Source organism: Schistocerca cancellata, chromosome 7 (assembly GCF_023864275.1).
Source record: "Schistocerca cancellata isolate TAMUIC-IGC-003103 chromosome 7, iqSchCanc2.1, whole genome shotgun sequence".
Lineage (NCBI taxonomy): Eukaryota > Metazoa > Arthropoda > Insecta > Orthoptera > Acrididae > Schistocerca > Schistocerca cancellata.
Window position 1 is genome coordinate 376,733,976 of NC_064632.1, and position 13,392 is coordinate 376,747,367.

The following is a 13,392-nucleotide window of genomic DNA, read 5'->3' on the forward strand; positions in this document are numbered from 1 at the left end:
CTCCGCCACACACCGTCAGGTGGCTTGCGGAGTATGGATGTAGATGTAGATGTAGATATAACAGAAGCTACCTGGCTAATACATCTTGCCAGCTGATTTATGTGGACCCCAGTCACAATACCTCCAGTTACAGATTTTTAGGACGGGAACAGGGTCCCAAACAAACAGCTGGCTATCAACATCTACCTGCTCCTAATTTCCTCTCTCTCTCTCCACTTCTCAGCTTTATTCCACACCTTCACTTCCACACATTTTATAATTACTTGATAATAGCCATGCTGAGGTAGGTACATTGGTTCCCGTCAGAGGACTGAAGTTACGTACTGTCAACAGTGGCCAGTACTTGGATGGGTGGCTGTCAGGGTGTGCTGCATGCTGTTGAGAAATTTGTGGTAGGCCACACGAAACAAGTCCCTCCATTGTAACATCTGCTTCTACTGGTACCATGATTTCCTACCACTTGTTATCTCTCATCTTCTGTATTAAGATAGCCTATATTTCAGTATCAATGCCCTGGAATTCTCAACTGCTCAAAAAAAAGTTTTGGACTATCCTCAAGATTACTATAGCCTTTTTCTTTATTTTTAATCATAAACTTATAAATATTCTTTTGGCCACAGGAAACTGCTATGTACAGCCACTTGTGTAATGGAGATAACACACTGTCCAGGGACATTAAGATGATGACTTGCCGAAAGCTTGAATAACCACCTTTTGCAGCGTGGGCATGCAGGAACAGAGTCAATGATGTTCTGGAACATACTGTGGAGCCATGCTGATTCCAGTGCTGTGGCCAGCTGTGCAATTTTTCTCGGCTGAGGACCCATGGCAGAAACAGCCCTATTGAGGTAGTATCACAGATTCTCAACTGGGTTTAAATAAGGGGCATTTGGTGGTTTTGGAAGTATGGTAAACTCATCCTGGTGCTCTTTGAACCATGCATATTCGCTGTGAGCTGTGTGACATGTTGCACTGTCCTACTGGTAGATGCCATTCGCCCATGTACATATCCATGCCATCATTCATGTCTTTCATCCATGGCCCGTGATGCACTAGCATTGCCTCAGCATTGGTTTCAGATAGTACCATTTATCACGCACAGTATATTTTAACCACAGTGGCACGTGGATGATTTTTAAACGTAGACATTTCAGAAATGTCTCCACCCTAGGCCCTAAACCAATGATCATCCCCTTTTGGATGTCAGATAAGTCACTCTATTTACAATCACTCTGTTTCCACATTACAACAATGGCTACACTGTTTTCTGCATCCTCACCACTTGCTTTATATGTCCCCTGTGGTCGTTGCAAGTTGATGTTGAGCATAGGTGGTGGTCACACTAATGTGACTGGACTGTATAGTAAACATGATTTCTCAGTGCAGTGACCGCCTGCTTAGCTGAGTGGTAACATACTTACCTACCATGCAGCAGGCCTGGGTTTGATTCCCAGTCAGGTTGGAGATTTTCTCCGCTCGTAGACTGGGTGTTGTGCTAGCCTCATCCTCATCATCATCATCACTGACATGTAAGTTGCCCAATGTGGCGTCATCTGCAATAAGACTTGCAACTCGGTGGCTGAACTCCTCCGGAAGGGGCCTCCTGGCCATCAATGTTATACAATCATTTTTTTTTTTTCAGTGTGATTTGGCAGAGGATACTGACTGAATGGTGAAGGGATGCTCCACTTTCTGTACACTGTTCTGTCTGCTAGCCAGCCTCGTAGGGTTCTTTCAAACTTAGTGAGAGCACACATTGTCATGTTACAGCAAGAAGGGTTGTGAGCATGGAAAGTTGGCTGCTGAATTGGAAAATACCACAGCAGTGTCATTTCAACATTCAGTCACTACTGTGAGAGGCAAAACTCACTAGACCTGCTTCACAGTGGTTACCTGCAGTCAGCAGCTTCATCTGATGACTGGTACTACTAGAGATTAGAAACAAGCTCTGTATACTCACTTTAAACTCACTAGTGGGTCTTTCGATGTTATTTCCGAACTCGCTGTCACCTTAAGCGAATGTCTAAAAGCTATATTGACATAGACACACTTTTAAGTCCATGGTGGCAGAACAAGAAAACAGATTGTAAGTATGTAGTGTATTCTCTAAAAGGTGATTAATAATTAAATTAAATTTCGCTCATGTTCAAAAAGCTACACAAATTAATGATAAGCTATGCATCTCACTACTAGCCCATAAACATAAGTTGCCATGACCAAAACAACACACAAACTGTGTACTTATTAGTCATGGGACATAACAGTGGTTTTGCTCTGTGTCCTTTTTCATTTCTTGGAGTACATGTTTCCTCATGGTGGAGGTGGAATAAACAACAATACTACCATTTTGTTTGCAATAGATAAACTTTTTTAGTTTTTTGTCTGAAGTGTGGATGATAGCTCTGAACTTTTTGCAGACATCACTGTTCCTCTTATGGAGCAAACCTACAATTGTATACACTGCTACACTTAATCTTTGTCTTACATAATTCACAGGCTCACAAAAAATAGTTTCTTTGGAGGCCATCTGATGCTGACAATTGATTTTTACTCTGTAAGTGGTTTTTGTACTAAGCACTTTTGTACTAAGTCACAACTAGCCTCACATTCCTGCCTGCTTTAGTAAGAGCGAACAAGATGATGAGAAAAATGCAACCATAGTACTACCATTCTCAGACACACCAGACATGTATATTGTAGTGGGAAGGAAGCAAGCCAATATAGTACTGACATAAATGGCACCTCCATTTCTAATGTACGCGATGCTCAACATTAGACTCATACTTGCTCTGTTTCTGATCTCTAGTATCTACAAATTATGGCTTCTAGGAATCCTGATTGCAACAGAACTGCATGCTGCCTTTCAGATGGCCGTGTTGACAAGATGATGTAACAGTCTTTGCACAATCAACATGGCCTCTAGACATCCATTATGAACAATAGTACAATCTCTCCACTCCCCTCCTCTTACCCAGTGATGTACAAAGAAAACAGGTAGGAATATACTTTCACTAAAGTCTCTGAGGTGTCATGATTTCTTCACCCATAAGTGCAGGTTTATATGATGCATGGTGATCATCATAGAAGTGGGTAGGGCAGCAAGGAGCCAATTTACACCTCAACCAAGTTGTTTCATGAGTTTAGCAGGGAGGTAGGTCACTCATACTTTGGGAAGTATAAATTACAAATGTTAAGTGCAATATTTGTAACATCAGCTTGACTGAGCTTGCTTAGAACAAGCTAAAACTTGCCATATATCATTACTGGAATCCTCCTCACATACTATACAACCTGAGGAGGATTGCCATTAAAGAGTGCAAAAGGCTTGTGCAGCGACACCTTAAGCATCTCATGGTCAGCTTAACAGGGTGTTCCAAATAGAATATATGTATTCTGAATACATATATTTATTAAACAATATAAGGAAAAGGATAGATTGCTGCTCACAATAAAGATGACATGCTATGTTGCAGAAAGCACAACAAAAAGACCAAGATTTAGCTTTTGGGCAAAGCCTTCTTCAGGAAAGAAAACACACACACATTCATTTGCAGATGCAAGCACACCTCATGCACACATAACTGCCGTATCCAGCAGCTAGGACCAGTCCGAGCTGCCAGAGATGGTAGTCCTGCATGTGAGGTGTGCTTGCTTGTGTGAATGAATGTGTGTGTTTTCTTTGAAAGTTAAATCATGGTAGTGTTTTCACTGTGCCTGTCTGCAACACATCATCCTTACGGTGAGTATAAGTCTGTCCTTTTCCTTACATTGTTGATATTCCAACCTGGAGCTTCCATTGTTGTATTTATTAAAGTGTACAACATACAATTATGAAACTTGGAACTCATATTTATGAATCTCCAAGTTTAGACTATAGATGTTCAATATGTCCTCCACCAGTGACATGAACAATATCACATTGATACTCAAATTCCTTCCATACTCGGGTAAGCATGTCCATCAGCATGACCATTATCACTGATGTTATGACAGTACAGATTCAACTCTTCTACGTTCATTGGTAGTGCTGGTGCATAAACATTGTCCTTAATTAAACCCCACAGTAAAAAGTCACAGGACACCAAATCTGGTTAGTGTGGAGACCAGCTGAGAAGTACTAAGTAACCAACTCAATAGCTAGGTAGAGTTTCATTCAGATATTTACGCACTTGGCAACTCAAGTGAGGGGGTGCCCCGTGTAGTTGAAAAATAAAGTTATTCTCCTTCAGCCTTGGAAACAACCAGTTTTATAATACATTGTGAAAAGGATGGTTGCTACTCACCATGTAGCACAGATGCTGAGTCACACATAGGTATAACAAAAAGACTATCAGCAAATGAGCTTTCGGCCAACAAGGCCTTTGTCAGAGATACGCTCACGTAAATGTAACTCGCATACACATGACCACAATCTCTGGCTGCATAGGCTTGTTACATTCCATCCTCAATTTTCCACTGTTGAGTTAGTAACATAGGGTTAAAACACACTGACTTTGTGTGAATCTTGTACATGATCAATGTGTGCATGTGAGTTCTGTAGTCCCCAACTTTGACCACTATGTTTCTTTACTTTCCCACTAAGGTGGAAAGTCACTTCATCACTGAACACAATGCATTGTGTGGAAGTGTTATCATTGTCAATAGCATTCTGAAGCTTGTCAGAAAATGCCACACGTTTGTGTCCATCATCGTGATGTAGAGCTGATAACAGCTGCAACTTGTATGGCTTCATAACCAACTGACATTTCAAAGCAAGCCAAATTGTTGTTTTAAGCAGTTGTAACTCCCGTCTGGCATGACAAATTGATTTTGTAGGACTAAGCTGGCAAGAGTTTGAATTCAAGTGGCATCAGAAGTATGAGTGCAGCCAGCACACTTTCCTTTACATATACATCCTGTGTCTACAAGCTGTCAATACCATCTATGAATGTTCCATCAATTTGGAGGATCAGTTTGGTACCTCAACCTGAAACATCTGTGCATTGTCATCTTGGAATTACATTTTGCAAACTTGAGAACACAAGATGATTTCTGCTCCAGAGTAGCCATTTTGCAACATGAGACCACAGTCAAGCAAGCAGAAGACAACTGAGATCTAGTGACGATACATATAAACTAGACAATGTATTAGTTCCTGCAGATGTGGCAATCAATATGTTTGACAGCATTATACTTCGTAATACACTCTGTATTTTATAAAGGAAACGGTGGAGCAATAGGAATTGAATGATACCCAGCAAATTTTGATTTCACTTATGTGCACTTACAAACAGACAGTCTCAATTTTTGTGATTATTTTTTTGGCTTTAATAAACAGGTATCACTTCTGAGTTCATATTTGCATGTTGTCTATCTGTGATTACTCCAATCTCTTTTCCCATAAGTCTGGTCCCTTTAATCCCACAAACCAACCAACCAATCTTTTCCCATATTTTATATGTCATTTATTTCTGACACATGGGTTGTGTTTGTTTGTACTTTATCTAATTACTTTCATTTCAGCTGTGTAATTATTAATCTTCTACTTCAGCAAGTGTAAAATCATAATTATGACTGTACTCACCTCCATTCAGACAGATGCCTTCACAATTAGGGATTTCACATCTTCTGCCAATACGACTTGGTGGACATACACAGCGAGGTTCACTTTTGTTGATAATACATATACCCTGAAAATAAATTGAAAAATTTATTGATAGAAGTTTTGTCAGTATCGTGGATGGGGACAAAATCACATTTTTCTAATCTCAGAGTTAATAGGTTTGAACTGAAATGTTTGCTAATTTGATTATATTTTTAACTTTTTGGATGGGCTTATTATTCAAAATTCATATTCTGACAAAGGCACTGAAGATCTGTGGATGAACGAAAAAGGAAAAGGGGGAAAAAGGGGACTGTGCTTAGGTGAAAACTTGTTCTTCCAACAGGAGACTAGGCTGAAACATTTATTGGGATATGGATGGACCAGAGAAGAAATGTTGGGTACTAGTAGACATACAGTTACATCACAATTAGGTTCTTACCTGAAGCCCATTTAGAAAGACACTGATTTTTCAACATCGGATAAGGAGGAAGCACATTTATGGCAGCTTGACACTCCATGCCCATGAAAACTGCAGCTTCTGTAAGTACCTCTGCCTTGCAGTGTTGCAACAGCAAAGGCCCTTTTCATACCTGAGTCTGAGTGATATGTTCTTCCTTTTTAACCATGCTTGAACTATTATGTTCCACTTTTTTGTATTTATCATCAACTGTGTCTTAAATGTGACATCATTTTTTTATGTTGATCATTCTCATTACCACAGCTTTTGTGTAACTACAGCATATATGCATTTGAAGGATTCTGTTCCTCCACAGTGATGACATGTTCTTCACATAATGAAATTTTGTGAATATTGTGAAAAAGACAGATTGCTACTCACCATATGAAGGAGCTACTCAGTCACAGATAGCCACAATGAAATGCCTGCTATACATTAAAGCTTTAGGCCAAAAGGCCTTCTTCTAAAGTAGAAAACACAAAAACACAATCACACAAGCACAACTCACACAAACAAATATGGTCACTGGCTGCTGATTCCAAAGACAGTGACTCTGTGTGTGAGTTGTGCTTGTGTGAATGTGTATGTAGTTTTTACTTTAGAAGAAGGCCTTTTGGCCAAAAGCTCAAATGTACAGCAGTCTGTTTGTTGTGCCTGTTTGCAACTCTATGTCTCCTCTACATGGTGAGTAGCAATCTACCCTTTTCATAATATTGTCACTATTTCAGCCTGGATTTTTCATTGTTTGACAATTCTAAATTTTTATACAAAATCTTGATTAAAATGCCTTATTTTTCAAATTGTTGAAGTAATTACCCCATTATAGCGGTGAGCACTGCTTGTTATATTTTCTCTGCTACTGACAAATGGACTCTTACGAAGCTCCAAAATAGTACAACAGAAAATTCTGCCAGTTACAATTAGTTTTTGTTTCCTGTAGTATGTGTTGCTCTTTACCTATGCTGTTTTCTTTATGCTGCTTCCACATAATCCACAGACTTCTACTTTTATGCTCAACTAATACCATTGACTTTTCCAACAAAAGAATATACATGTCTGAATAAACACTATATGTATTTATATTTTTTATTTTCTGCCTTACATGTTCACAAAATCCAGTACAAGCAGACATCTCACAGCGTGTTCCATTGTATCCTGGTGGGCATATGCAGTGTGGGGCACCACCTTCTAATGAGCAGACACCAGTGTTCATGCACCTCAAGTTTTCACAGTGTTGACAGTTTGTACCTGTTTAATAACAAATAAAAGGCATGGGAAATGACTGCCGCTCACACAAGAACATCAGAAAACAATACAGTAGTAATAAAAAATTAAAAAATAAACAACATAGAAGCAGAGCACTTATGTACCACTTGCTGAAACAGAAAATAGGATACAAGAAATATTTAATACAGCGAGGTGCTGGTGGCAATAAAAAGTCTTTCCAAACACTTGATCAACAGAGATATAAGGTGCAGGGAAGGACAACTGACATTTAAAAAAGTCCTGTCCTCTCATCATCCAGAGTTTGGAGACACAATCCTTCGCTCCAAGATATTACATATTCTTTTCCTTTGCCATTCTATTTTCTCTGCTGCTGACTAACAGGCTCTTTAAAAGTTACAAATACTATAAAAAGGAAGAAGAAGAAGAAAGAGAAAACAGATGATTACTTGCCAACAAATGATGTGGATGCCAGATAGATAATGAGCTTTTGAACTTTCATTCTTTATGTGCGGACAACCAGGTGCTTACCTCTATGATTTATGCATAACTTGATGCACCTTCCCCCCAATCTCTCTTCTCTCTCTCTCTCTCTGTGTGTGTGTGTGTGTGGGGGGGGGGGGGGGGGGATGTGCACTCATGTGTGACTGTGGGTGTGCAATGTATCTGTGCACATGCCACAAAAGGAAAGAGAATAAAACTTTAAATCTAGCAGATATCTGGTCCAAATGTTGTTGTATAGCCATGTGGTATTTACATTTCATCTTTAGGAGAGTTATTTCTTGTCCTCTCTTGTTGTTGGCAAAAATTAAACTGTTGACCATGTTCTATAGTTTGTTGACCTATATGCCCTGTTCCATTTGCCATTGCATGGTGACAGTTAATAGACACTAGATTCTTCTCAAATAGTGACAATAGAGACCTCTGGAAATGTCATCAACAAAAGAAGTGTATATTAAAATATATTTCTTTTTAACACATCACAATTATGTATATTTGAGCATCGTTAACAGAAATGTGGTGGAGGGGTGGTCTCCATTTCATACACAATAAATTTCATAATATTATGAGTACTGTATTTTACGGACTATAAGATGCACCTTAATTTTTAGGCCTATCAGGACATATGACACGTAGGTTCAGGAGACACACGTCAATTTCTAGACTGTAACTAACTTCTTATAATATTTACATTATTATGGTGTTTTTACTATGCTTGTTGACAAGTTATATTTCCACATTATTTAACTTCCATATGACATATCCATTTTCATAATAGATGAAATCATACTAATTATTTTATTTTCATTGCTCTGATGAAGTTTGAGGACAAACTGTTTCTGAAAATTTATGTTTTTTAATTGTTGCTAATGATACTTATTGCTACAGTTTGACTAATTCTGCTGTATCTTGATGTTGGATACTACATAGATAGCACTTGATACTGACCTTGGCACCAAAACTACTTGTTGATATAAATAAAGAGACAAGTGCAGACGGTGCTGACTTTTTATTCAAAATTTAACAATTATTTATAACCTTGAAAAGTGTTTATTAATGACCCGTAATAACAGCAAACAGTTTTACAATAGGGTTGGTAGAAATAAGCAACTAAATAATGTTGCTTCAGAGAGACACAGTGATCCAAGCTCCTCCTACATGGCAGTAGTGTTTTTTTTCAAAAATCTTTTCCAAGTTTGCAGTAAACAACTATGGGAAAATAAAGGAGTCACTTAAATTTCAATTTTTGACTGGTTTCTGAATCAATTTTGTCTAAACACAAAATCAGTAACTCTCATATAAAATGTAACTCCTCTTAACGAAAGCTTTTTATAACCTCTGATATATTGTGTGTGACCCTACTTTCTGTTATACTCAGATATGAAATAAGCTGGGTCTCTGTTCTGTTGAAGATCTATATCTTTTCTCCTTTTTTCTCCAAAACAGCCAATGAATATTTTGGTAAACATCATGAATTCTACAAACAAATGACTACACCTTCTGATTCCATACACCAATGACAATTAAGTTGAGCATAGAATGTTAGAGGCTTGGTGTTCTTCCCAGATACACTAAAACTAACATAAAAAAGATTTTAACGTAATGTTGAAAAGTGTGTTTTTGCTTATTGTTCCTTATTTCATAGGGCTAATGAAAATTACTTAAGCCATTGGTTTAGCCAACAAACAGTATGAACGAGCACTGAGTGATAACCACTATAGTCAAATTCAAAGTACAAAGTAAATATTACTGAACCTATAGATTAAAATTCATGCTGTTACCAGTTCTGTTACTGGAAAGAAAAGGAGACAGAGAAGAACCACTGCTGACCTGCATATCCTTTGGGGCATAGGCACCCAACAAATCCCGTGATGCTCCATTGGCAAGTCCCATTGTTCAGACAGTGTCCATCACAAGCATTAGCTGGTGTTTCACAACGGTCACCAGTCCACTGAGGTGGGCAGTTGCACTGAAAGTAGAGAATAATATAGAATAACATGAGACATACTTTTTTTACTCAAATAAACACACATTACAATCCAGAATGAGATTTTCACTCTCCAGCGGAGTGTGCGCTGATATGAAACTTCCTGACAGATTAAAACTGTGTGCTTGACTGAGACTCGAACTCAGTACCTTTGTCTTTCACGAGCAAGTGGTGTACCAACTGAGCTACCCAAGCACGTCTCACGACCCGCTCTCACAAGCAGAATTGAAGCTGTGAGAGCAGGTCATGAGTTTTGTTTGGGGGTAGCTCAGTTGGTAGAGCAATGCTTCTACGTCCAGTCACAAAACAGAGGGAAACATTCCACTTGGGAAAAATATATCTAAAAACAAAGATGATGTGACTTACCAAACTAAAGCGCTGGCACGTCGACAGACACACAAACAAACACAAACATACACACAAAATTCTAGCTTTCGCAACAAATGGTTGCTTCGTCAGGAAAGAGGGAAGGAGAAGGAAAGACAAAAGGATGTGGGTTTTAAGGGAGAGGGTAAGGAGACATTCCAATCCCGGGAGCGGAAAGACTTACCTTAGGGGGAAAAAAGGACGGGTATACACTCGCACACACCCACATATCCATCCACACATATACAGACACAAGCAGACATTTTCAGAGGCAAAGAGTTTGGGCAGAGATGTCAGTCGAGGCGGAAGTGCAGAGGCAAAGATGTTGTTGAATGACAGGTGAGGTATGAGTGGCGGCAACTTGAAATTAGCGCAGATTGAGGCCTGGTGGATAACGGGAAGAGAGGATATATTGAAGAGCAAGTTCCCATCTCCGGAGTTCGGATAGGTTGGTGTTAGTGGGAAGTATCCAGATAACCCGGACGGTGTAACACTGTGCCAAGATGTGCTGGCCGTGCACCAAGGCATGTTTAGCCACAGGGTGATCCTCATTACCAACAAACACTGTCTGTCTGTGTCCATTCATGCGAATGGACAGTTTGTTGCTGGTCATTCCCACATAGAATGCGTCACAGTGTAGGCAGGTCAGTTGGTAAATCACGTGGGTTCTTTCCCACGTGGCTCTGCCTTTGATCGTGTACACTTTCCGGGTTACAGGACTGGAGTAGGTGGTGGTGGGAGGGTGCATGGGACAGGTTTTACACCGGGGGCGGTTATAAGGGTAGGAGCCAGAGGGTAGGGAAGGTGGTTTGGGGATTTCATAGGGATGAACTAAGAGGTTACGAAGGTTAGGTGGATGGCGGAAAGACACTCTTGGTGGAGTGGGGAGGATTTTATGAAGGATGGATCTCATTTCAGGGCAGGATTTGAGGAAGTCGTATCCCTGCTGGAGAGCCACATTCAGAGTCTGATCCAGTCCCGGAAAGTATCCTGTCACAAGTGGGGCACTTTTGTGGTTCTTCTGTGGGAGGTTCTGGGTTTGAGAGGATGAGGAAGTGGCTCTGGTTATTTGCTTGTGTACCAGGTCGGGAGGGTAGTTGCGGGATGCGAAAGCTGTTTTCAGGTTGTTGGTGTAATGGTTCAGGGATTCCGGACTGGATCAGATTCGTTTGCCACGAAGACCTAGGCTGTAGGGAAGGGACCGTTTGATGTGGAATGGGTGGCAGCTGTCATAATGGAGGTACTGTTGCTTGTTGGTGGGTTTGATGTGGACGGACGTGTGAAGCTGGCCATTGGACGGGTGGAGGTCAACATCAAGGAAAGTGGCATGGGATTTGGAGTAGGACCAGGTGAATCTGATGGAACCAAAGGAGTTGAGGTTGAAGAGGAAATTCTGGAGTTCTTCTTCACTGTGAGTCCAGATCATGAAGATGTCATCAATAAATCTGTACCAAACTTTGGGTTGGCAGGCCTGGGTAACCAAGAAGGCTTCCTCTAAGCGACCCATGAATAGGTTGGCTTACGAGGGGGCCATCCTGGTACCCCTGGCTGTTCCCTTTAATTGTTGGTATGTCTGGCCTTGCCACCCTACCTAAAACCTCTTTCCTCATTACCTTAGCCAGCTTCATACTGACCCACAACTTCTTCACTTTTGAAGTTTGTTGCTCGTCATTCCCACATAGAAGGCTTCACAGTGTAGGCAGGTCAGTTGGTAAATCACATGGGTGCTTTCACATGTGGCTCTGCCTTTGATCATGTACACCTTCTGGGTTACAGGACTGGAGTGGTGGGAGGGTGCATGGGACAGGTTTTACACTGGGGGCGGTTATAAGGGTAGGAGCCAGAGGGTAGGGAATGTGGTTTGGGGATTTCATAGGGATGAACCAAGAGCTTACAAAGGTTAGGTGGACGGCGGAAAGACACTCTTGGTGGAGTGGGGAGGATTTCATGAAGGATGGATCTCATTTCAGGGCAGGATTTGAGGAAGTCGTATCCCTGCTGGAGAGCCACATTCAGAGTCTGATCCAGTCCCGGAAAGTGTCCTGTCACAAGTGGGACACTTTTGTGGTTCTTCTGTGGGAGGTTCTGGGTTTGAGGGGATGAGGAAGTGCCTCTGGTTATTTGCTTCTGTACCAGGTCGGGAGGGTAGTTGCGGGATGCGAAAGCTGTTTTCAGGTTGCTGGTGGAATGGTTCAGGGATTCAGGACTGGAGCAGATTCATTTGCCTAAGGTGTAGGGAAGGGACCGTTTGATATGAAATGGGTGGCAGCTGTCATAATGGAGGTACTGTTGCTTGTTGGTGGGTTTGACGTGGACGGATGTGTGAAGCTGGCCATTGGACTGATGGAAGTCATTGTCGAGGAAAGTGGCATGGGATTTGGTGTAGGACCAGGTGAATCTGATGGAACCAAAGGAGTTGAGGTTAAAGAGGAAATTCTGGAGTTCTTCTTCACTGTGAGTCCAGATCATGAAGATGTCATCAACAAATATGTACTAAACTTTGGGTTGGCAGGCCTGGGTAACCAAGAAGGTTTCCTCTAAGCGACCTATAAATAGGTTGGTGTATGAGGGGGCCATCCTCGTACCCATGGCTGCTGCCTTTAATTGAAGGCCAGACATACCAACAATTAACCGACTCTGACATTCTCTTATGCAGTCACAGCACCTGAGCAATGAAGAAGGGCCAAACAGAGCTAGTGAAGATTAATAAGTTTAAGACACTCCTAGACACTGCTGAGGAGTGAGGCATATGGTAACCTCCTCTCTCTATGGCCTTTGTGAATGAACTGATGTGGTGTGTATGTATCTGCCCAATATAACCCAATAGTTCTTCCTGTGTCAGCTCTTAAAGGCATCATAGTATTTGCAGTTCCTTTGATTAAATAGAAGGTCAGAGGAATTAAGTGTGCAGCTTCACAGATGGCAATGAACACACAGGATGCTGTGGGTAGAAGCCAGACATCTATAAAACATATTGTTCTTAGAGAAATTGGCAATTTCAGTGAGAGAATTTGGTGATCTTTCAGCTACCAGGGTTATGCATTTGGTTTATGTGCCATATGATATTGTATTCTGGCCTGCAAACATTATGATATAATCGCGACTGTGTAACCTGTATAATAATGCTACAATCTTGTCATTGATATCTAATTGCTGGTATATGTTCCATCTTGATGAAATATCACATTGCATTTTATGATTATTTTTCATAGTGTGTGCACATTTATGTATACCTTATGTACATTGCATGAAGGTGAAGCCAATGTAATGTCA

At 40.7% G+C, this 13,392-nt stretch overlaps 1 protein-coding gene across 1 annotated transcript in view; it reads right to left on the reverse strand.

Moving 5' to 3' along the window:
- LOC126092185 (low-density lipoprotein receptor-related protein 1) overlaps positions 1-13,392 on the reverse strand; it is a 772,271-nt gene that overhangs the window by 36,483 nt on the left and 722,396 nt on the right. Inside the window, exons 69-71 of the mRNA XM_049907661.1 lie at positions 9,597-9,735; positions 7,144-7,289; positions 5,564-5,669 (exon numbers count right to left, since the gene is read on the reverse strand). Of these exons, the coding sequence (XP_049763618.1) occupies positions 5,564-5,669; positions 7,144-7,289; positions 9,597-9,735 (391 nt within the window). The remainder of the gene's footprint in view (positions 1-5,563; positions 5,670-7,143; positions 7,290-9,596; positions 9,736-13,392) is intronic.